The following is a 25195-nucleotide window of genomic DNA, read 5'->3' as shown; positions in this document are numbered from 1 at the left end:
GTAGTGTAAATAGTATACGTAGTGCATTTAATATCAGAAACAACGTTGGATTGATTGAAATATTATTGCATTACATAGGACGCAAGGTAAGTACAATTTAAATTATACTTTCGAACTTCCAACAATCTATTCCGTTATAAACCATTAATAAATTTAATAAAAAATTATATAACTTTAAATAAAAATTAATATTGCAAATATTCCATTACCTACCATTTGCTTAACCTCTTTTATTATTTTCATTTTTATTATTATTTTATTTTTGGTTTATTACGCTAAAATGAGGCGTTTATCTAAGTACCAAAAGATATTTTGTAAAACAAATAAAAAACATCCCATTTTCCTACAGGCAGTCATTGATAACTTTATCATTGGGATCTTTCGTATTTACACTATGTCATCATAATTTATTGGCGAATGATGAATAAATCTTTGATTTTTTCCACAGACAAATGATTTGATATCATTATTAATAGTAATTATAACTTGTAAAAATGAATCGTCAAATATTGTGTGCACAATCAAGTGGCTGAAATCAATTTGTAAATTATCGTCTAAAAGTAAAAGTAATGATAATAAAACAAGCAGTGTAAAGTTTTAATTGAAATTCAAAGAAAGTGCATCTAAGAGATTTCTTTGATTATCTCGTATTTACACAATTAACGAAGAGTTCTATCTTTCATAGAATTTGCAAGAAATAAGACGTTACATTAATACAAAAAAAAATTGGTTTTTATTAATGACTATTTTTTAGTAATGACATAGTGAAACAAAGATCGATGAGTCTATTAACTGGATGAAGGAGTGGAAAGTAAATTAGATCCCTCTCTTCTTTTCAAAAATCTTTTTTTAGTTAGTTATTATTATTTAATAAAAAATAATTGAATTAACTTTTAGAAAACATTAAATAAAATTTCAATTGTTGGCTTCTAACAATATCATTAGATCATAAAATGATCTACGTCCACCTTTATACTTCAAAGGATGACGATATTATCATTTACATTATTTGGACAGTAGCTAATAAGTAGTATATTACTTACCCGGTCACCACGTCTTTATTTTTAACCTTGGTCAATTACCTTTTATTTATGTTCATTTTTATTCAGAACATATTTTTATTTATATTTGTATATTCTATCGTTTGAATAAACTCTTGTAATATTCGAATCTTCTAATTTGCTAAGAATTCATAAATGTTAAGCAATTTGAAATATTGTTTGCACTTACTTGTATTTCTGGGCTCGCATTTATATTGAAAAATATTTGTGTTGATATAAGAATTACAAAAACACATCTTATCAAGTTCAACAAATGAAATCGACTTTTAAACATTTTATTAATTATCTAAAAATATTTGCATATATTAAAGACTTATAAAAAAAAATTCTGAACAAATTCCTGCCTATTTAAATTATAATTACCAATTTAGTTTTTACAAAAAATTATAAATAAATTTAATTTTAAAACTTTATAAATAGAACTAATAATATATTACTATGATTTATCTTATTTGATTATTTTAATAAACATCGTCTATAGAGCTATTAAATGATTATATTTTTAGATTATTAAAAAACATATAATGTAAATAGGCTTATATTAAAAAATAAAAATGTGAAGAAATAAATTAAAAAGTTTTTAAAAGTAGTTTGGTATTTAATATCCTTAGAAAAATTAAATAAAGTCAAAGATATTTTTTAAATATTAAGAAAAAAATTTAAGAAATTTAACTCGTTCCTCGTTAACTGGGGAAACCCCCAATTTTTTTTAACGATACATAAAATGATTACAACTAGTATCTCGTTAAAGATATTACCCTCTAAAATTGAAAAGTTCCTTAAAGCTCCAGCCTTTTCCATACAGATAATTAAAATCATTCATTTCTAATATATTTGAAGTATATACTGTCAAGTTAAGCTTGATATGGTAATAGGTTTCAATTATAAAATTAAATAATTTTATCATGTAATTTATTAATTTTTTAACTTAATTTTTGAGTGTTGCTGCCAACCTATAACATTCCAAATTTTTGGTAACATGTAACTGTATACAGGGTGATTTTTATCATAACCCACTCAATTACTTACAGAATAATAATAATTTAAAATTTTTTTTTTATTATTATCTTTAGTCACACATTATTCTTGAATTATTAACTATGTAATACTTTTTAAGTTCATCCCTTTTCCCTGGTGAGGGTGTCAACTTTGTTTTTTTAAATGGTAACACATATTTTGAATTTAATAAAATGTTTGAGTTTTTAATATAACAAATGTCATTTGAATATTTAATATAACTTTATTCGTTTATTAGATATAAACATTTAAAGTTTCAAATTTTTGAGTTAATATATAGGTATAATACACAAGGGATTACAAATACAGGTAGCTAATTGTTTTTTTATGATATTACTATCACAGTAACGGATTGTTTATTATCAATTATGACTATCAATAGATATACTTTTTGTATTGTCAATTAGTGTATTTATAAACTCACAATAATGTACCTTACTATCATTGATAATAACAATGCTGTGTACCTGCTAATATCGATGTCATAAAAAACCAATTAGCTACCTGTAATTTTAATCCCTAGTGCATTATACACGTGTATTAACTCAAAAATTTGAAACTTTAAATGTTTATATCTAATAAACGAATAAAGTTATATTAAAAATTCAAATGACATTTGTTATATTAAAAACTCAAACATTTTATTAAATTAAAAATACGTGTTACCATTTAAAAAAACAAAGTTGACACCCTTACCAGGCATAAGGGATGAACTTAAAAAGTATTACATAGTTAATAATTCAAGAATAATGTGTAACTAAAGATAGTAATAAAAAAAATTGTTTTAATTATTATTATTCTGTAAGTAATTATAATAAAAAAATCACACTGTATATCATTTTAAAAAACCCAGCACAGTGGGGTTGCGGCATAGGGGGGACGTTGCATAGTTGGGTCCAGTATAGATTTAATCTGACAGTGATTAAAATCACTATCATAAGAAACGCTTCGATGCAAATCTGTAGATAGTGTTTAATTCNCAAATCAGTAGATAGTGTTTAATTCTAAGAAATTGGTGGATAATTACAAAAGCTACATGATCTGCTAGTTCCTTATTAATACCCTGATTAAGATAAAGTATGTCGAATGAAAAAGGGATTATTAAAAAATATTATTTCTCATAAAAAAATTGTGTTGATTCGTACACTTTTCAATGAGTTATAGCATTATAAANATATTCTTTTCAATAAGTTATAGCATTATAAAGTTAAAAATGTAACCAACCCAACCCAACATCAACTCCTATTTCATTAATTATATCCAGATTAATAATTCTTTTAATTATATATTATATAATTTTTATAATTAATTATTTTCAAATTATTATCGATTTTTAATATGTTAAAAGTAATCATTTTGAACCTACTTCTTTTTGTTCTTTAAAGTGAAAGTTTTAATAAAAAAAAAATGAATTTATTACCATAACTTTTAACTCAACTTGCAAGTTTGAAATAAATATTATTAAATAGAAAAAAATGAAATTGGTAGATTATTTCAAAAACAACAATAACACTTATTCCCTTAATTTTACCCCAATTTATAATTACAATATATGAATACATAATAATTACAGAAATTAAATTTAGTATGAAAGTGGTATTCAATAATATAATATTGTAATTTTTACGGAGATATTATAAAAATAAAAAGGAGTTGTATATTCATATACTTTTAATGCGTATACAAATTTAAAGGAATTTATGCAATACTTTTTAATAAAANAAGGAATTGATGCAATACTTTTTAATAAAAAAATTTTGTTACTTATGAATAAATACACTAAACAAAAGGAACTTTCATCAGAAAAAAAATATACNAAACCCAGCACAGTGGGGTCGCGGCATAGTGGGGACATTGCATAGTTGGGTCCAGTATAGATTTAATCTGACAGTGATTAAAATCACTATCATAAGAAACGCTTCGATGCAAATCTGTAGATAGTGTTTAATTCTAAAAAAATGATGGATAATTACAAGAAACATCAACTTCTATTTCCTTTATTATACCCAGATTAGTAATTCTTTTAATTATATATTATATAATTTTAGCTTCGATGCGAAGCTGAGAAGGTATTAATTTTACTATGATGTGTTTTTTTTTTTATTTTTATTTTTTTTTTTTGTGTGTCTGTGAACGCTCAATCTCAGCTTTCGCTGGACCGATTTTGATGAACAATATGTCAAAAGATCACAAAGAATCTAGTATCTAGTTGAAAACATTACCCTCAAAAATTGAAAAAAATTCCCTCGTTCTCCGTAAACGGGGAAAATCCCCCAAAAAATTACAAATTTAAAAATCACTAATTTTCGATATTTTTTCAATTTTTTCTACTTAATGTTGCCATAACTTTTTTAATCAATATAATTTTTTTTTTATTATATATATCTTAGATATTTACCTATCATTTTATATATTTTTGTGAACATTTGACCCTTTAACAGCCCACAGGAAGGGTTTCAAAATGGTAACTCTTTTACAAAAATATAACTTTTTCAACTTAACTTTTGAAAATGTTCCGGAAAGACTGACACTTTTATACAGGGTGTAAATCTTTCGAACCATAGTAATATATGGGCAAGTATACTGGTGGAGTGTAAAATAGGATCTCGTTTTTTTTTTTTCCAAAATTGGAGGAATTTTGAAATAACCCCCTCGAATTTCTCTAAAATTAAAAATAAATCATACCACGACATTTCCCACAAAATTCTCATACAAATTGAGTGATTACTCGATTTTTTGTAACTTTTGCGCCCTCCCCTGAACTTTGGGTTCAAAGTTGGAAAAAAATTTCACATTAGTGTGACCCATCATTTTGTATTGAAATTTTACTGGGAGTCCTGTGATATAGTTTATCTTTAGTTTAAACGATTAAATAACAAGAAAAACCGAAAAAACCCACAAATTATGTGATATTTTTTTAATTTCATGAGTTTATTTCGTCTTTTATTATTTATTCAAACCGATTATAATTTTTATCATTAAAACTGTTATAAAATTATAAATTTTTTTTTTTTAGGTCGGGAAAATAAAACTATCACAATATTGATAATATTTTAAACTTTATTACAATAGGATAATTAGAAATAATTATTTTAATATTTGAAATATTCATTTCAATATTGTGATTGAAAAAAATTTTACCATTTCCATTATTTGGACCATTTCCTTTTGTACAGGGGGGGTGCAAACCTTTTAAAATGCGTATAGAAAGTAGAACTTTTTCAACTTAACTTTTGAAAATGTTCCGGAAAGACTGACACTTTTATATATATCTTAAATTAAAGCTTATGTAATATACTTTAATTTGAAAAAAAAAAANATCTTAGATTCGAAAATAAAATTTATAATTTTTTAATTATATATTATATGATTTGTATAATTAATTTTTTTCAAATTATTATTGATTTTGATTTTTAATGTGTTAAAATGAATCATTTTTTACCTACTTTTTTGTCCTTTATACTATTATACTCAATTAAGTACATTATTTTAAAATTCAATTTACAATAGTAAAAATCTATTGTTACATTCAAGTGAAACTAAAAAAAATGTTTATAGAAATGATTTATACAACAACATGTTACAAAAAAAATTGGAATATTGTAGGCTGGTAGTAGCACACAAATAGAATTAAAAAATTAATAAATTACAAAGAAAATTATTTACTTTTGTAGTTGAACACTTTCATCATGTCAAATCTAAATAGAAAATATATACTTTAAAAAAATTATAAATGAATGTTTTAATTGTTTGTATGAAGAAAGCCGGTTAAGCAACTTTTTATTTGATTAAGTGATTTTTTTCAATTTTTGAGGGTAATATCTTCAACTAAATACGAATTGTAATCATTTGACGTATTGTCGTATAAATTAGGTCAAGTGAGGGTTGGGAAAATAAATACACAAGAAAACCACATAGTAAAATAATACTAACATGAATAAGATATTTTTTCTCACGAGGGGAGACTACAGTGATGGGATCGTTGATATTTATTGAATCTAAATGAGATAAAAATCATCATCAATCATCATAATTTTCAGATCCATTGATCTGAAAATTTTTTTCAAACTCAAAAAAAATGCAGAATATTATGTTGTAAACACTCGTCGCTATCACAATATGAAATATCAGAGGGCTGCTCTGTTTGTGTCCACAATAATGGTGTCGTCCATTTAAAATTATTAACACTTTTATTTATAAATTATATTCATTAGCTTAGAATAACATGATTGTTTTTTTTTAAGAAAATTCATTAACTATACTTGTCAGCAGCTCTTTTTAATATTATAATAATAAAACACAATGTGTAAACCCTAAACTTATATATAAAAACTAGCTATAATAATGTTATATAAAGTGTCAAAATTATTTGTATTCCCATGTATTAATTTATATATTTAATAATTACTTGTCAATAAAATAATAACATTGCGAGAATAACACAATGATGATTGTTCGGGAATAAAAAATACTATAAAAGGCAGTCAGTGTTGAGGGCTTGAGAGAATCTGTCTCCAGATATTCAAAGAACTGTTCGAATCGCGATCTCAACATCGATAGGTAAAGTTCGTAATCATCATTATCGAAATTCTTACGTGTTAATTTATGAACTAAACATTTAAGTTCGTGTTATTTTGTTATTTCTTGACATTATTAAAAGTTATTATAAGAACAAAGAAAAATCATCAGGTAAGATTTCAATTCAATAAGAGTCAATACTTATATTATATTATAACTCAATTATTTAGAATTAATAATCTGAGTACAGAACGATAAAGCAATAGATCAAATAATTATATTAATCTTTAAACCTCAATTAATTATTACTGACTAGTTTGTACCATAACGCAATCACATTACATGGTATTCGTGAGAGATTGACATCGCCTCTTCATTGCCTCAATGTATTATTACAGGTACTTACCAGTTTGGTCATTTATAATATCTATATAAGAGGAACCTTAATTATTACTTTTTATATCTAGTTGTCTTTATTGTTCTAAGCCCTTGGACTCAACAACCCCGATAGAACCTCGTTGCTCACCAATTGACCAAAACCTCAAACATATTCAAACTTGGTCAATATATAAACAATACACATATACACCCACATTACTATCTTTATTTTTGTATTATTACAATTAATTGCCACAGGCGGATTCGAACCTTGTACCATAATCGTGAAAGACTCAGATGTTGTCAATTCGTCAACTGTTCGTCGCTTTCGTCCCACGATAAAATTGGCATTTTAAGCTAATTCAAATTTTAAAGTTACTTCTTTGACTTTAAAAAAGCAAAAAAATTAAATAAGTTTAACATCATATGTTTTGAGAACTTCATTCTATATCAATTAAATTATATAATATTTTTAAAAGTCAGTGTATTCCCCTTGTAAGATATTTTAAAATAAAATAAAATACAAAACTCAGAATTTTAACACAAAAATAACATATTTTTGAACACCGTAGCCATTTTCACCAAGAAGAAAATCTATGCTACGAATTACTTTTTTTCATAGTAAAGTATATAATATAAGCTTTAATTTAAGATTAAATAAAAGTGTCAATATTTTCAGAACTTTTTTAAATATTAAGTTGAAAAATTTTAACTTGTGTACAAAATTTGCTTTTTTAAATCCCCCTTGTGGGCAGGTTCAGATTCAGATGTTCAAAAAACTTATATCAAATGAAAGAAAATTATCTAAGGTTTCAATATAAAAAAATCATTTTAATTTGTTCATTTTTCAAAAAGTTATGGCAGTTTTAAGTATTAAAATATTTTATGTCAAACAGTAATTTTTGCATAGAAATTACATTTTTCGATAAATTCGATGGACATTTCTATCCTATAGAAAAAAATGTGTCGGGACAAATTTTTTTGTTTATCTTATAGTATTTATCATAAGGTTTGATTTGACATATATTTAAAGCACGAAGTAATACCGGAACATTTTCAAAAGTTAAGTTGAAAAAGTTCTACTGTTTACTCGTATTTTTAAAAATTTAACCCTCCACCCTCCTATAAAGGAAAATGATTTGATTTAGTAAATTATTATGTCGGATGAAAGGTATATATATAATTTAAGGATTTGTTACCTTCCCTATTAATTTTCATCTGATATCATTAACACCCCAAATTATTTTATTAGAGTATTTAATTAATTTGAATTAATTATAGCTGTTGTATGGTTAAGAAAAATAATAGAACAAGACTACTTTATGTACAAGTCTTGTGACAAGACAAGGTTATATTAAACAGTTTAACCAGACAAGACTTAAGCGTTTGAGATAGTTGGAAGATTTAGTTAGAAATTAGCTCATATAACCCTGTCTCGTCAAGATGTCCGGATTAACAAGGTTTCACTGTATATATTTTATATGATGATGTGACACGACTTATGGCTCAATAATGTAGTCGACACTGGTGTAGACCTTTGGGTCATTTAATTTTGATAAACTTCAATAAATTATAAATAAAACCAAAAAGACGAACGATAATTATAATAACAATAATAATATTTCAGCATTTTCAATTTCGTCGGCAATGCGATACCGTGCATCGTGGCGTATGGCACGCCAGTGGCATAGCCAAGGGGGAGAGCTATGGGGCTATAGCCCCCCATTGGCCTTATTTTTCTTATTCTTTTGAAATATTTAAATTTAAATATGAAAATTGTGTAACAATATTATATATTTGAAATAGTAAATACGTTAATATGCTATCAATATTTACTATCACTAAAATCAATAAAAATTTCAATTTACACATATACTATCGTCTTCTACACTTTATAAAATTTAGCATCCCCCGTGCGAAAATCCTGGCTACGCCTCTGTGGCACGCCGTATTAGCGTCAAATCCGTGCCAGTCAAACTACCATGTTCCCAAAAGTAGCGCAACGGCTGATAAAGATTGCATGGGTCATGGAGCTCCATGTATCACAAAGCGACGCAGGATTGTGTCAGATTCTTTATTCAATGAGAGAATATACTAGAGCCATTTTGATGTCCTAGATCTTTAGATTCAGAAGACGTTAAAAAACTATGAATTGGTTTAATTACATATTTTATAAAAGCAGTGTCAATTTATACATTATATTGTATAGTGTGATTATTTAAAAAAAAATATATACTCAGAAAATTATACAGATGTATTATAGCAAATTTAGATAATTTTAGCTTCGATACGAAGCTGAGAAGGTATTAATTTTTCTATGATGTGTTTTTTTTTTTTTTGTGTCTGCTACCACTTTTTCTCAGCTCTCACTGAACCGATTTCTTTCAATGTTACGTCAAAAGATCACAAATCGTATCTAATCGAAGACATTACCCTCAATTGAAAAAATTGAAAAAATTTCCCTCGTTCACCGTAAATGGGGGAAACCTCCAAAAATTACAAATTTAAAAATCGCTAATTTTCGATTTTTTTTCAATTTTTTTTACTTAAAACTGCCGTAACTTTCTCAAAAATGAACATATCAATATAATTATTTTTTATAGATGCTTGATTACCTATCATTTGGTATATTTTATTTTTATATCTGACCCTTTACCTGCCCACGGGGGGATTTAAAATGACAACTTTATCACAAAATATTAACTTTTTCAATTTAACTTTTGAAAGTGTTTTGGAAATACTGACACTTTTATATATATCTTAAATTAAAGCTAATGTAATATACTTTATTATGAAAAAAAAAAATTTGGACTTTATTTTATTTTCATGGTGAAAATGGCTACCAAATGCTATTATTGTATGAAAATTCTCGATTTTATTTTTTACATTTTTAACTTTATAATGCTATAACTTATTGAAAAGTATAAGGATCAATACAATTATTTTATGAGAAATAATATTTATATAAGTCCAGAACAAATCAATAAAGATCATTAATAATAAATAAACTAAAAATAAAATAAAATAATCTAATTTACTTCTATTTTATTAAATAATGACTAAAAATAAATGTCAAAAGTATTACTATTAAAAGGTTAAAATATATAACGATTAGTTTTTGAAATATAAAAAAATATTTTAATACATTTTATGAAACCCTAGATTTGTATATTCATAGTTGATAAAATTTTGATTATATAAATGAAATTCCTTACAAGCCTGTTGACTGTTAGTGATCGGGTCGTTACCTTTATAATTTTAACTTTATAATGCTATAACTTATTGAAAAGTGTATGGATAAACATAATTTTTTTTTTTTATAGATGCATGATGTCTTTACCTATCATTTGGTATATTTTATTTTTATATCTGACCCTTTACCTGCCCACGGGGGGATTTAAAATTACAACTTTTTCACAAAAAATTTACTTTTTCAACTTAATTTTTGAAAGTGTTCCGGAAATACTGACACTTTTATATATACTTTAAATTAAATCTTATGTAATATACTTTATTAACGTAATATAAAATTTTGGATTTGATTTGGTCTTCACGGTGAAAATGGCTACCAAATGCTATTTTTGTGTGAAAATTCTTGATTTTATTTTTACATTTTTAACTTTATAATGCTATAACTTATTGAAAAGTGTATGGATCAACACAATTTTTTTATGAGAAATAATATTTTTTAATAATCCCTTTTTCATTCAGGATATTAACCTTTATGTGACTGAAAAAAAAACAACTTCTTATGACGGTGTAGGTACCCGGGTACCTACAATATAGTTATCTGTGCTTTTCCGGTAAATTATTTCATTGTCGTCAGTCTATCGCTTTTATACCTTATTATATGTAATTCTTCTCGTATCTGGTGTACATAGATCTAATAAAGAACATGTATCAGAAATGTGGAAATTAGACTCGTTACCTCTCATTCGAGCTGCAATGTCTCGATATCGATTCAAAATGTTGCTAAGGTTTATTCGTTTTGATAATGTAAACACTCGTAATATACGTATTACAACAGACAAAGCTGCACCGATTCGTGATATTTGGACATGCTCAATCAAAACTTACATAAAAATTATAAACCTACAGAAAATATAACAGTAGACGAACAATTATTTCCTTACAGAGGACACACAAAATTTATATAGTACATTCCATCTAAACCTGCAAAATATGGAATAAAGGTTTTTTGGGCTTGCGATGCAGCAAATGCTTACCCTTTGCATGGTAAAATTTACACTGGCAAACCACAAGATGGTAAACGTTAAGTAAATATTGGTGAACGTTCAGTTCTTGACTTAGTTGCGATGTATAAAGGTNACAGTTCTAGACTTAGTTGAGATGTATAAAGGTTCTGGACGAAATGTGACTACAGACAACGTTTTTACAAGTATGTAATTGGCTACTACATTAAACTCTTGGAATATGACATTGGTTGGTACTGTCAGAAAAAATAAAAGATTCTTGCCTCCCAAAATGCTTCCATCAAAAGCCAGAGCGTTACATTCTACAAATTTTGTATTTAGAAAAGATATAAATATTTCTTATGTTCCAAAAATAAATAAATCGGTTATTCTTTTATCTACAATGCATATGACAGCCGACATAATGCAAGCTGCTACCGCTAAACCAGAAATTATAAAATATTATCAGACAAAAGGAGGAGTAGATACAATGGATAAAATGTTAACAGAATACACAGTAAAGCGAAGAACTAATCGTTGGCCACTTGCATTTTTTTTCAACATGATTGATATTGCTGCTTTATCTGCATATATTATATATATGGAACACAATCAAAGGTTTAACACAACTGATCGACGCCGAAAATTTTTAAAAGAGCTTGCAAATTAGTTATGTATGTCTGCAATAGAAATTCGAACCTCCATACCTAAAGTAGTAGGAAATCGATATACTCGTAATTCAATGGAAATGGTTCTCGGACGGCCAATACAACAGATAATTGCTATTCCTAAAAATGAACCACCTCGTGATGCTTCAGGACGTATTCAAATAGTTGGAAGTTGCTTAGTATGTCGAGAATTGGGTTATAAGCAACGGAAAACTCGAAAAGCTTGTTCAACTTGCTCAAAGCCTATTTGCAATGAACACTCAATAAACAAATCATTTTTCGAAACTTGCAATCAACAAAAAACCTAAATATGTTATAATACTTACTAAATATGTAAAAAATAACATTTTTGTTCTCTTAATATTTGTATCTATTTTATTGATGTCCAGTAAAAATATTTATCAATGGTAATTTAACTTTTTTTTGTATCAATAAAACCTACATTTAAATACAGTATATAGAGGTACCCAGGTACCTACTACGTCCTTATAAGGTGTAAAATTAACAACGCTATTTTAAGTACAATAAATTATATACTTTTCAAATACAAAATATAAATTTGTTAACTGTACATGCTATTTAGAGATGTCACAGAAGGACTAACCATACATACTAAATATTTAGAAGAAAAATAAATTTAAAAACTGAAAAGGTACCCGGGTACCTTTCCAGTCACATAAGGGTTAATAAGGAAATAGCAGATCATGTAGCTTTTGGAATAAGCCACCAATTTTTTAAAATTAAATAATATATAAAGATTTGCATTTTATAGTGATTTTAATTACTGTCAGATATTATTTTACTTGATCCAACTATGCCACGTCACCACTGTGGTGGCTTTTTTTTTTTAACTTTTTACGTTAATTGAATTAGCTTTATTCTAAACTTTTCAAAATCTTAACGATATAAAGTTTAAAAAAGTTTAACTGAAGTAATTATATTCAATAAAATATACTTTTAGAAACCTTTTAATTTATTTCTTAATAGTTTTTTTTAACATACAACTTATTTCATTTGCATATTTGTTTATGACTAATCTAAATATATAATAATTTTATAGTTTTATCGATGGTATATGTCAATATAATCAAATAAAGAAATATAAAATCCATTCTAAATTTAAATTAAATCTAACCTTCAAAATAATTTATAATCGTAGATTTTTAAAGATACAAAATAACTATAATTATAATACTGAAAACTATTATAATAGATTTGAAATTAATATATGTTTTTTTAAAAAGCTAAACTGTTCGTTTAATTCAAATCGGGAGACATTGATTTAGACAATTTTTTTATGAGACTTCAGTAAAATAAACTGTTTTTAGATAAGTTAAAAATGATACAAAATAATTTTCATTCATTGAACTTTATAATATGTTTATCTGTTGTTCTTATATCAGAGCAAATATTTTTCAAAACAAATGCTATACCAGAAATACAAGTAAGTACATTTAATTTATAGATTTACATTTATAGATCCTTAAAAAATAGATGAGAGTCTATTAAAGCCACAGAATATACAAAATGGTTACGAATAAAATTAGTTTTGTGCTTTTATTATATTCGGCATATCATTAACAAATCAATAAAAAAATTATTGAAATCTAAATATCAAATGTTAATTAAAGCCATTTTGGAATAGAAATTTTTGAGTTTAAATAAAAAATCTGAAGTTGAAAATTAAAATCAGCGAAAAAAAAACTATTTTTGGCATAATGTGTTACATAAGAGAAAAAAATGTATTTACAATTTTTATCCACCAAATTAATTTGTATACTCACTCCATTAATGGTGAAATTACAGCCTGGGTTGACGGTCTAACCTAGTATGTGGAATGCATACAGGAAAATAGATGCAAAATTTGGCTAGACGATTTCCATAAGAATAATATCACACAATATTTATTTATTTATTTATTTATTAATAATATTTATTTATTCACAGTATAAGAAATTTATTTAAAATAAAATATTAATAAAAATATACAAAAAATTTTTAAAAATAGCAGTATTGTACTAATATGAAAAACAATAAAATAACTACATTTTTATGATTAAATGATAATTATGTTCGCCTTAAACAGGTTCATCTCATTTGAGATTCAAATTAATAATTAGACTAATGCTGAAACTGAAATTATTTAATTTTTGACTAGTTTTCTTGGATCAAGTAAATTATTATAAATTAATTGTTTATTAAATCATTTATATCGAAATATTTTTTAGTACAAATTGAAAAATAAATATTATAAGGCTGTCTTTGAAACCATAAACAACATAAAAATAATTTAAAAACTAAAATTAACCGAAAACATGTATAAATTAGTTTCGGCTTTTACACTTCATATAGTCAAATTTTAAGTATGAATAGATTTAAAAATGATATATATCATTATCATTTTCTAAAATTATTTATTTTACAATTTTTGAAAAAAATTTGAAATAGGAGCTGTCCTATATCAAATTCATTGGATGCCGTAAATATTTTGGAAAACCAGAAATCATTTTGGTTCCTAGCATTGCTTTAGACTACTTGTTTTATTACAATTACTTTTATTTCTTATCTATATTTTAACTTTTATGCCATAATTGTCAAAATACCTAAATGTTTTGTATCATGCAGCTAGACCGTAGAACGGCAAGTTGTACACAGTTCTTGCTGTAAAGGTTAACACATAAAAATATTCACTCACTGACATACAATGAAGAAACAAATTTCTCTAATATTCTAAAACTGTAACATTGATTCTATTATTTTTAATAATGGTATTTAGTAATTTTCTGAAAAGAAGTCTATGGAAATTATATTATTATAATACAAACATAATTTAAGAAACAATTTAAACTTTAGATTTTAGACTATTTTATTATAATTTTTATTTTTTGTTGATAATTTACATTTTGATTTTAGCCACCTAATTATGACACCGTATTTGACGATTCATTTTTAAAAGTTGTAAGTATTATTAATAATAACATCATATCATTAATCTATGGAAAAAATAAAAAATATATTAATAATTCGCTTATAAATCACGATGACATGAATTTGTTATCAAGATCTTGTAAAGATGATTATGAGTGTAGACAAAAAAAAGAGTCAAGCTTAAACAAATTAAAAAAAGAATTAGATTTGTTAGAATGTTTACACACATTTTTGTGCCTTCAAATTTTAGATGTATTAAAAAAGGCTAGAAATTTAAATTCGAATCATATTATTAAAATAAATTATCAATATGTAACTGAATATATTATTAGAATGATTTCATTTTTTATTTATGGAAAATTTGTTGTTAATCCTTGGCAATATGATTTTGCGATGAAAGCGATTGATATAGCAAAACTTGAACGAAAAAAGGAGAATACATATGAAATCAGTTTAAAATTTATAAATGATTCTTCATTATTTTTTACTATGAATAAATTTTGCGAAAATTGTAAAAAGACTAATGAAGTTTTGAAATTAATAACTACATTGATATTTAATAAATTTCAAGAAAAAAACATTCAGTTTTCAACACATGAAAATTTTGTACTAAATATTGTAAAGAATTTATTGATAAAAACAAATCTCCCATGTATATCAAAAATGTACAATGCTGCTCATATATTTATACACAAAGGTAATCAATATGAGTATTACACTATAATGGTTTTAAATTTGCAAACTTTCTTGTATGTTAATTAATAAAGTTTAATGAACATAAAAATATAAAGGGTAATCTATTAAGAATAACACATTTATTTTCTTGAAAACTTTTGTACTAAACTATAAAAATTGTAAAGAAAAATGGTTTTTTTACAAATATATACTTTAATATGCAGTTAAATAATTTATTTATAACTCTTCAGGTTTAAAATATCTTAATTTTCATTTTTAATAATTGGGGTTTTTATTTTATTCTAAGCTTTATGGTATTATAGAAAGAAATATGTTTTTGTCACAAAAGTTAATCCATATTTAATTTCAGTTGAATTATTATTTGTAAGTTGTGTTATGTTTATAAACTATGAGAACGTGTGTATAAATAAAATCATACAAATAATAAAAATAATGAATTTTTGAGTATGTTATAATAGAATTTAATACTTTTATAGCACTTTATTTAACAAAATTGAACAATGAATAAATACCAAAATCACATACACTAGTATGATACAGGCTGAGAAATTAGATCTATGATTAAGATGTAAAATATTATAAGTTTTTACAAGGACATAATTAAGCCATGACGGCCTATATCGGACCTAACACTTTGAGTCTATGCCTGATCGTCGGCTCATATTTCTGGGTCAATACATTCCTATTACCTAACTATAGTCGATCAACCATATTCTGTATTCTCTATATTATTATAAATTTTACGAAATACTATTCAAGTAAGGGATCACATACAGTTGACATACATTAACACGTTAATTACATCATTTGTTTGATTTATCTTTTTTGACAACTGGTGTATTTTCGGTCGCTGGAAATATGGTTATGTGTGTCTTATTTTTAAAGGAGGGAAGAGGTCGCTTTCTTAAATAAATATACGAAAAAGAATTGATCAGTTTTATAGTCCTCTATGTCCCAAAATTTATATGCTACGGAGAGTGGATAGAGAGTCAAAAATGATTCTTGGCTAGGCCAGTGATGGACGGAAAGAGTATTATGGACAGCTCACACTAGAAATCAGAAACCACCAACAAGAAAATCACAAAAAAAATCTCGTTGGGGCCCTTTGAATCGAATCCGGAACCCCGTGCACTGAAACATACGTTTCTACCCACAAGGCCAGCCTGACTTCATTTCATAAATAAATATATAAACAAATAAATTTACATGGTTGGGTCCTATTCGCTTCGTGTTACACGGAGCCTCACGAATCGCGCCGTTTTTATCAGACTTTGCCTACTAGTATATGTATACTTTTTTACTAGTATATGGCAGTTTGATTGACTAACAAAGCATACTTTACGCTATTGTAAAAAGTCTATCAAATAACACACAGACGAAGGGACCCCGCTGCATATTCACGTTGTTGTCATTTTCGTAACACCTAATTTACGCAGTGTATTTGTCGTCCTGACCGTTGTTTTTTTATGGTACGGTAGTAGAATGCCTACTACTGTGTACTCTTTTTATTGCCTTTTATTGTCTTTTTATTAGTGAAACATTATTATTTCATATCTCTATATATATTTATACTTCTTAAAATAAACTTCTCGACGTCATTTATTATCTGTAAAAACTGTATCGTCTACGTTATTCATTATGTGACGTAAGTCGTGTTAACTAACTTCCCTGTAAGGATTACAAACTTGACTTAAGGTAAGAAAATACTTTGATCACTTTATTTTTATTTTATTATTTTATTTTACGTTGCAATGATGCGGATTTGGATTCATTCCGTAATGGGCGTTTCCAAAATCAACTTGAGCAATTTTGAAAAATGTTAGCAAACTCGAAAATTGTTTTTGTTCCATATAAAAAATATTTGGGTATCTGGAAATCAATAAATATATTATTTAATTATCATTTTAAAGTTACATAAATCATTATATAAAAAAGAAAAAACAAATGTAAATAAACAAAAAAATAAATAAATTTTTATTAGTTTTTGAGAAAATAAGTGTCTTATCGTTAATTGATTAGCCTTAATAATATCACATAATATCGCAGAGATAATATTGCATTTGACACTTACATTAATATTTACGTATTTATGAATTATCATATCAAATTCTTTTTTTTTTAGATGTATCTTTATTATTATATTTTAATTACATTTTTTTTAAATAACTTTTCATTTAACGAATGCCGGAGCAGCTAATCAAAAGGAGGTAGTTGTCGACGAAGCTTACGAAAATACGAAAAAAGATTTTCTACAAAGCTTAAAATTAAGTAAATCTGATATTGAATCATATGAGAGAGAGACAATCAATTTCTTTGATAAACATTTATGGGAAAAAGATGGTTGGAATCGCCTATCAGCTGCTTATTTCTACCGCGCTTCTTCATTAAAACAAAATTCAAGTAAAAAATCAATCTTGAAAAAAGTGTTGCGCGTTCAGCCTGAAAAATCAGAAAATGAAGATAATATCCCGTAAGTACTATTATAAATTACTTAAATTGTTTCATATTTTTGAATAGTTATTTCTTAAGTTCCTGATAAGGTACTAATTTTCCGGTTTTACGATATAGGTGTACTGTTAAATATGGCAGAGTTAATGAGCCGAAAGCGAAAGAACTTTTTGAAATGATAACGGATTTACAGATTGAACTATGTGGTGTATTTATTGATGAAAACTTGAACTATTTAACAGCAAAACCAGATGGTTTAATTGGGAAAGATGGCATTGTTGAAATAAAATGTCCACTTAACGCCCAAAATATGATTCCCAAACTTGCTATTAAACAAAAAGTGATAAAATATGTGCACTACAACGAAAATGAAGATCTTGTAATAAAACGTAGCTCTGATATTTTTTATCAAATACAAGGAGAACTTCATATTACAAAGAGGCATTATTGTTATTTAATTATTTGGACACCAAAAGGTATTAGAAAGTCCAAAATTAAATTTTTCATTTTGTTTTCATAAATAGTATAAATTGAATATTCTACAAAATTTCTTCCTAAATTTTCTTAAAAATTTAATACTAAATTCAATATACTACTCTGAAATCCCCTCTTATCTATTGGGTGATGCTGATAATTTAAGTTGTATATAATGTAACTTCAAAACTCTGAATTCTCTGGAAATTTATACTAATTTCACAGTTACTTCCCTAAAGTCTTCTCTGATCTGATGGGGGTTCTGGTAACTGAACCCCTATTTAAAGTAACAAAATTCTATTTTTACTATTTTTATACTTTGTTTGCATGAACAAAAATCATCTTGATTTTATAACGTATAATAACTGTTAAATGAGAAATACGAGGATATACCAGTTTAGGATAACTTGTTCATATGAATATATCCTAATAATAAAAAAAATTTTAAATCACTATACACTCTTTCATTCAATAATTTATAAGGAGTTTTAAATAATTTATCTTTAAAATGCTATTATTTAATTTTTTTAGGTATTGTGTATAGTAAAATTCTTCGAGATGACAAATTTTGGAACGATAAAATGGAAGAAAGACTTATTTACTTTTATGAAAACATTATGTTACCTGAAATATTGAATCGTCAATTTTTTAAGAATCTGAATATTGTTAATACTTAATTAATTTAATAAATTATTATATAAATAAGATTAAAAGATAAATAAAAAATATATTGTTTTTAAATAAAACATCAATTACAGTAATTAAGTCCTTGAAATAAAAAATAAATCAGTGAAATTCATAATTTCATTTTTAAAAATTTAAAGAGTACTTTTATTGTGAATCAGGCTTTTAATAAAATATGTCTCTTTGTGTTCTGACATAAATAGCATATGAACTAACATGTGAAAATGTTACCGTAGTTAAAAAACATGTAATTTTTGTGTTAAAATTTACGATTTCAAATTCTATTAATTAAACTTTTTCAACTCAATTTTTCGATTCGAAGCTGAGATAGTATTTATTTTATTATGATGTTTTTTTTTTATTATTTTTGTGTTTGTCATTATTTTTTCTCAGCTCTCATTGGACCGATTTTTTTCAAAAATATGTCAAACATCATAAATTGTATCTACTTGAAGGCATTACCCTTAAAATTTTTCCCTCGTTCACTGTAAATAGTTAATATCCCCAAAAAAATTACGTTTTTTAAAATCGGTTAATTTTGACATTTTTTAAACATTTTTTTTTAAAATACTTAATGAAAAATGAACAAATCAAAATAATTCTTTTTTGTTTTTAAACCAAATATTTCTCTTTCATTTGATATGGATATATACAATTTTTTTTCAAAAATACTTTGTGATCAATTGTTTCATTTGATATAAATTTTTTGAAAATCTGACTCTTGACCTAACCACAGAAGGAATTCAAATAATAATTTTTACACACAAGTTAAACTTTTTCAACTTAATTTTTGAAAATTTTCTGAAAATATTGACACTTTTATTTTATCTTAAATTAAAGTCTATATAATATATTATACTATGGAGAAAAAAAATTTCGAGATTTAGTGAAAATTATTATCATAATCTAAACTATGATATTTTTGTTTTAAAATTCTTGGGATTGTATTTTAATTTATTTTATTTTACCTTATAAGAGGTATTTTAATTTTCATTAATATTATATAAATCTAATTGAAATAGAATATAATGTTAAACTTATTTCAATTTTTTTTTTTAAGTCGAAAAAATTAATTTTGCTTATGAATAATTCACCAATTTCTTAAAATTAAACACTAACTATATATTAGTATCGAAGCGTTTCTTATGATAGTGATTTTAATCAATATCAGATATCATCTATTGTTGTGACTCTACAAGTCGGAAGGTCAGCCATGAAAGGTTAAGGATTAGTCGCCTGATATTTCGTGCATGGCACACATGAATAAACCACCCGTCGTATGGCTGCTCGACCTAATATTATCCAGTACTGCTGTTTAATTATTGCTAAAACTACTCCAGCACCACCGTGTAACAATAATCGATGATAATGCTGGATAATTAGATCAGTGAGTTGACATCATAGTGGTAACAGTATAGGATGTTTTGATTTATTTTCCAACTCCAAATGCCTCAAACGACTTCTCACTCTTATCACCTCTGTCTGGTCGATAAAAGGAGCCAACTGAGCCAAAGTTGTGGGCGCAATGTCTTTGCCCCCTTTTATACATTTATATAAGTCAATGTAATAAATTTCTTGGGTATACTTAATGATTTTATGCAAATCTTGATTCTGTTCGGTATTTGAGATAGATCCCGTCGATGCGGAACGTCGCCGAGACCGTTGAACAAATCGTAGACAGTATCCTACTACGCGTAACATTCGGGCTAATGATGAAAAGCGGTCTATCCATTGATCTAAATTCTCGCACATATGCAATGTTCCTTGTGTTGGTCTCTTAAGTTCCGGCATGTCCTCCTTTGGTACTGTGACTGTGGCGGCCGACGTCACTGGCCACTGTGCTTCCTCCTGCCACAGGAACTCTGGCGCTGATAGGTGTTTTGTTCCCGACAACAATTCCAGGGGTAACAATCTTCTAGATGCTGGATCTGCCGTAATATGATTCGTACCAATGTGACCCCATTTGCATTTAGGCAACAAAGCATGAATTTTAGCCACCCGATTTGTCACAAAAATTTTGAATTGTTTGTGATCCTGCGCTAAAACAACTGTCGAGTCTGTCCAACATCTAACTCCATTGATGGGATTCACGGTCTCAAGCACTTTAATGTGTTGTGATAATAGTTTGGTCAAAAGTAATGCGGCGCATAGTTCGAGCCGCGGAATAGTTAACGTTGTGTCCTTTGGTGATGCCTTTAAGGGCGCGATCTTAGTTTTGCAAGACACGAAGAAAACGGTAATGTCTCCAGACTAATATACAACCCGCAAATAAGATATTGCGATGTGAGCCTTTTGTAACGCTCCGAGAATCCTAATAATTGAATATTTAATGCATAACGAATGTCGATGTGGCGGGGTAGCGCTACCTTACGCAGCAAGGCTAATTCAGATACGAATTTTTCCCAGACGCAACTAATATGTGGGCCGGTCGGCCTCCAAGTGGTGTAAGTCATAAAAATCAATTTTTCAGGAGAGCAAATTTAAAATTCTTACCTCAATATAAATTCAGATTTTGGGTTTGTGCTGTTGAATTATGGTCTAAAACCATCCTAAGTGCATGAAGCTTCATTTAGAATAAAAAAAATTAGATTTTTTTATAATGATAACAATTTAAAAATATCTTAATACATTCATCTTTATGCAACATTTCTTATACCAAACTGAAAAGATAAGGGAAATCATGTATAAATAATATAAAATTGAATAAATATTTAATTACTATTGAATATATTTAATATTTATAAAAATCTGATTTTTTATGTAAAAAATTATATAATTTATAATAAAACTTTAATTCTGTGGGACAACTTCTTCGGGGGTCTCAGTGGTTCTTAATCCCATAAAAAATGGATGGTGTATAGGAGGTATGAACTGCAGTAAGTCTTCCATGTCTTTCTTTTTCGATGCTGTAACGGGTCTTCCAAAGGGGTAAGATATTTTCAGCTGATGCTTAATTAAATCCAATGATGGGCGACCAGCCATGCTCCCAGTACGGTTCTTTTTCAAGTTAAGTTCTTGGAATCCCACAAGATCGTTTAATATTTCTTTGTAAAAAATAGACATTCTGTGACGTTTGTCATACTTTATGTGACGCATTTTCAACCAGTTTACTTCAATCCCAGCAACGTTTTTCTTTCTTTTTGTTACATAATCTTGAAGTCCTGTTACTGCTACAAAGTCAGAAATTTGCATTTCATGAATCACAAACTTGTTTGTTCTTCGAGCATCTTTCATTATGTTATACCAATCCTTGGGTCCATAAATAGTTCTGTTTTTACTCGCAGTTTCGACACACCCAAAATCCTACCGACCGTCGCGACGGGAAGAGTTACACCACTTGGTCGCTAAAGCGCTCGGCCATTTCATTAACTGAAATAACAATATATGCTTCTTATTATGATTGTATTGAACTAGGACTCACAACATTTGTCAGAATCGTAGATTATTCACTATAGAATTGAAAAATGGTGTAAGTCCAATTTTCAAAATGTTTGACTTACACCACTTGGCGGCCGACCGGCCCATGTGTTGGTAGAGTATCATCCCAGCCGAGTTCCTCGTGCCAAACTTGCTGCATTATGTATTTTGCCCATAGAATTGTGGGTCCCAGTACACCGATGGGATCAAACAATCGCGCGTTTGTTGACAGAATTTCCTCGTTTGTGTTAGGAGCGACATCAGGACTAACTTTTCTTCGGACTGTGCAATGATATATATATATATATATATATGTCTTTATCTTTGAACGCCAACTCTGGGATAATCATGTGCGAGTCGTAGTTGGACAGACCGTGTATGATGACCGGCATAAAGGCCGGTGGACGTTGTTGCAGGTTGCATTTGTTACACAAAATGGAACGAAACTGAGCCGTCCAGTGGTTGTGATCCTTGACTTTTTTTACTTTATCCATGAACCTAATTGAGCACAACTCGCAATTTTTCGTTGTATCGAATCGATGTTCTTCCAGTGTCAGTGACGTCATATCGATGTTCACCTTCATTATGTCCAATATGCGTTTACCAATGGTTACCAACGTCGTGATAAAGTGTTTGGTCGCATCCGGTCCCCGGTACAGTTTTAAACGATACGTCTCTCATTTCACCTATAACTTGGTGTATGTACGTTGTGTGCAGTACAACGTTGAATTTTATTATACCGTGCTTGGTAACGTCATTTAGTACGGTGGTAAAATCGTCACTCACGTATCGAATAAAATCGTCAATTTCGTCAATAGTCATTTCATTTTTCAAAAAATAATGTATCACTCGACCGCGTAGTGCAGAATCTATAGGAACAAAACCAGTCCCTGCAACGTGCATGCATGCGCGTTTGGTCACCCTACCCGAAGGCGCTGACAAACATCGTTTCCCTAAAATAACAGTTTGACGGTGACCCTGATTCATACTACAATGAACATTCAAACCAGTACTATCGACAAATGAAAACCCACAACCGCATACAAATGACATGATACAACTATTGAAAAATTAATACATTAGTTAAACGTGTGTATGGCCACCTTTATACTAAGCTATTCAGTTCAATGTACTTTTACTATTGGAGTAAACACGACTGAACTGTTAACTAATTATATTATAAATAGTGTAGAAATTTTACTTGAATACATAAGTTTTTGTTTTTCTTAAAATCTACTCTAAAGTATAACTATTGTGATTTTTGTTTTTTATTTTCACCAATTTGAAAAACTATTTATCTTATAATATTAATCTAAAGTATAATTTACCTTTGTCATAAACTACTATTAGGTTCTATACTATCGGAGTAATAATGTAAACACAAATAGACGAACTATATAATTTTAATTTCATTTCATTTGTTGTACATAAATCATTAAAAAAGAAAATATAAACAGATTTTGATGATTGTAAAAAAAAAAAAAGTTAATGCATTAAAAAAAATTTTATTGAAAGTCAAATGAATAAGCATTTCCTGTTTTCCCTCAGTAACAAAGTAACATTTTGGTGTCGCTGTCGTTGTACGTTTTAATTTCATTGTCCGTCAACTGTATTCTGGGGACAAAAACTTGTCGGTTGTCGGGTAACCGTGCCACCACCACAACACCGTTTCTCGTTATCAAATATTTCATTAAAACAAATCGATAGGCATGATTCTCTACCAAGTCAGACATTTTAATGTATTCCATGCCTTTGGCTTGATTATTCATTTTTTGTTCCATTTTCTACACAACAAAATTATTCGTGAGAAAATTATATATATGGTGAATGTTGTATTAATGGTGTTTTGCCCCGAACAGCATCATTAAATTACCCGCTGGAATTTCTCTTTTATATAAATCGACACAGTTCCGAACGGTTCGTAATGCTTCCAGATCGCGGATAAAAAACCCATCATTCATTACTCCCCGGTCAAACGCTGTGCGATTTTGAAAAATTTTCAAGTTATAAGCTATTTCTAAAAAACATAACACTCCAGATCTTTCCATGTATTCAACCAGGTGTTCTACATTATTTTCACTTTTTGGTAATTTCATTTTGAATGACTAAAATTATTGTAAACTTATAAGTACATTTTGAACTGAATAGTGATAGATAATAACTTTGATTAAATACACGAAAACAGATACACTTAAAAAAGATACTGGAACGGTTTTTTGAATATATTTAACCTAAAAATTTGTGTTTGTATTACTTAAAATATTATAATTTTAGTTTTTATCATGCATTAGTTGTGCGGACTACAATTATGTCACAAAAAAATTTTAAAACTGGTTAGAATCAAATAAACTATTTTAGATTATAATAAAAAAAAATGTATTTAATAAATCAATTTTTTGGCAAATTTTCATCAGTTTATCGATTTTTAAAATAAATAAATATATTGAAGGGTTAAAAAAATAAATTACTACTAAAAAGACGAATGAAAATTTTATTTGCACAACAAATGTAATCATTAACGTAATTTTATCTTTCAATGCAACAAGTACCATATATATATATAATTTATTTCGAGTTATAGTAAACAAATTTAATTAATGAAAAAACTTTTTGAAATTTATCAGTAATATAGATTATTAAAAATAAATAGATGCATTGAACGTGAAGATATTATAACAATTAAAAAATTTTACTTACAATTTAATAACTGTTG

At 27.1% G+C, this 25195-nt stretch overlaps 3 protein-coding genes across 3 annotated transcripts in view; 1 reads left to right on the top strand and 2 right to left on the bottom strand.

The window, feature by feature from the left end:
- The window catches only part of LOC126896997 (uncharacterized), a 192619-nt gene extending 191241 nt beyond the window's left edge, over window positions 1-1378 (bottom strand). Inside the window, exon 1 of the mRNA XM_050670315.1 lies at window positions 1231-1378. Within this exon, the coding sequence (XP_050526272.1) occupies window positions 1231-1335 (105 nt within the window). The 5' untranslated portion in view covers window positions 1336-1378. The remainder of the gene's footprint in view (window positions 1-1230) is intronic.
- Window positions 1379-13054: 11676 nt separating this feature from the next.
- LOC126896999 (uncharacterized) lies at window positions 13055-19081 on the top strand. Its single transcript, XM_050670320.1, has 5 exons — window positions 13055-13279; window positions 14749-15460; window positions 17653-17929; window positions 18028-18383; window positions 18913-19081. The coding sequence occupies exons 1-5, from the start codon at window positions 13175-13177 to the stop codon at window positions 19056-19058; spliced, it is 1596 nt and encodes a 531-aa protein (XP_050526277.1). The 5' UTR covers window positions 13055-13174; the 3' UTR covers window positions 19059-19081.
- Window positions 19082-21123: 2042 nt separating this feature from the next.
- The window catches only part of LOC126896988 (tight junction protein ZO-1), a 158164-nt gene continuing 154092 nt past the window's right edge, over window positions 21124-25195 (bottom strand). The window contains exon 19 of the transcript XR_007701999.1: window positions 21124-21133. The gene's annotated coding sequence lies outside the window, so the exon portion shown is untranslated. The remainder of the gene's footprint in view (window positions 21134-25195) is intronic.

The sequence above is a fragment of the Daktulosphaira vitifoliae genome, unplaced genomic scaffold, assembly GCF_025091365.1.
Source record: "Daktulosphaira vitifoliae isolate Bord-2020 unplaced genomic scaffold, ASM2509136v1 Scaffold_1, whole genome shotgun sequence".
NCBI lineage: Eukaryota > Metazoa > Arthropoda > Insecta > Hemiptera > Phylloxeridae > Daktulosphaira > Daktulosphaira vitifoliae.
The sequence above is the reverse complement of the archived record's forward strand: the minus strand, read 5'-3'. Positions and strand labels throughout refer to the sequence as shown.

Bases quoted from the DNA above. Each gene is read 5' to 3' on its own strand.
- LOC126896999 (XM_050670320.1), top strand. From the start codon at position 13,175: ATGATACAAAATAATTTTCATTCATTGAACTTTATAATATGTTTATCT. The intron at 17,930-18,027 runs GTAAGTACTATT...TTTACGATATAG, and splicing joins GAAAATGAAGATAATATCCC to GTGTACTGTTAAATATGGCA. The intron at 18,384-18,912 runs GTATTAGAAAGT...TAATTTTTTTAG, and splicing joins AATTATTTGGACACCAAAAG to GTATTGTGTATAGTAAAATT.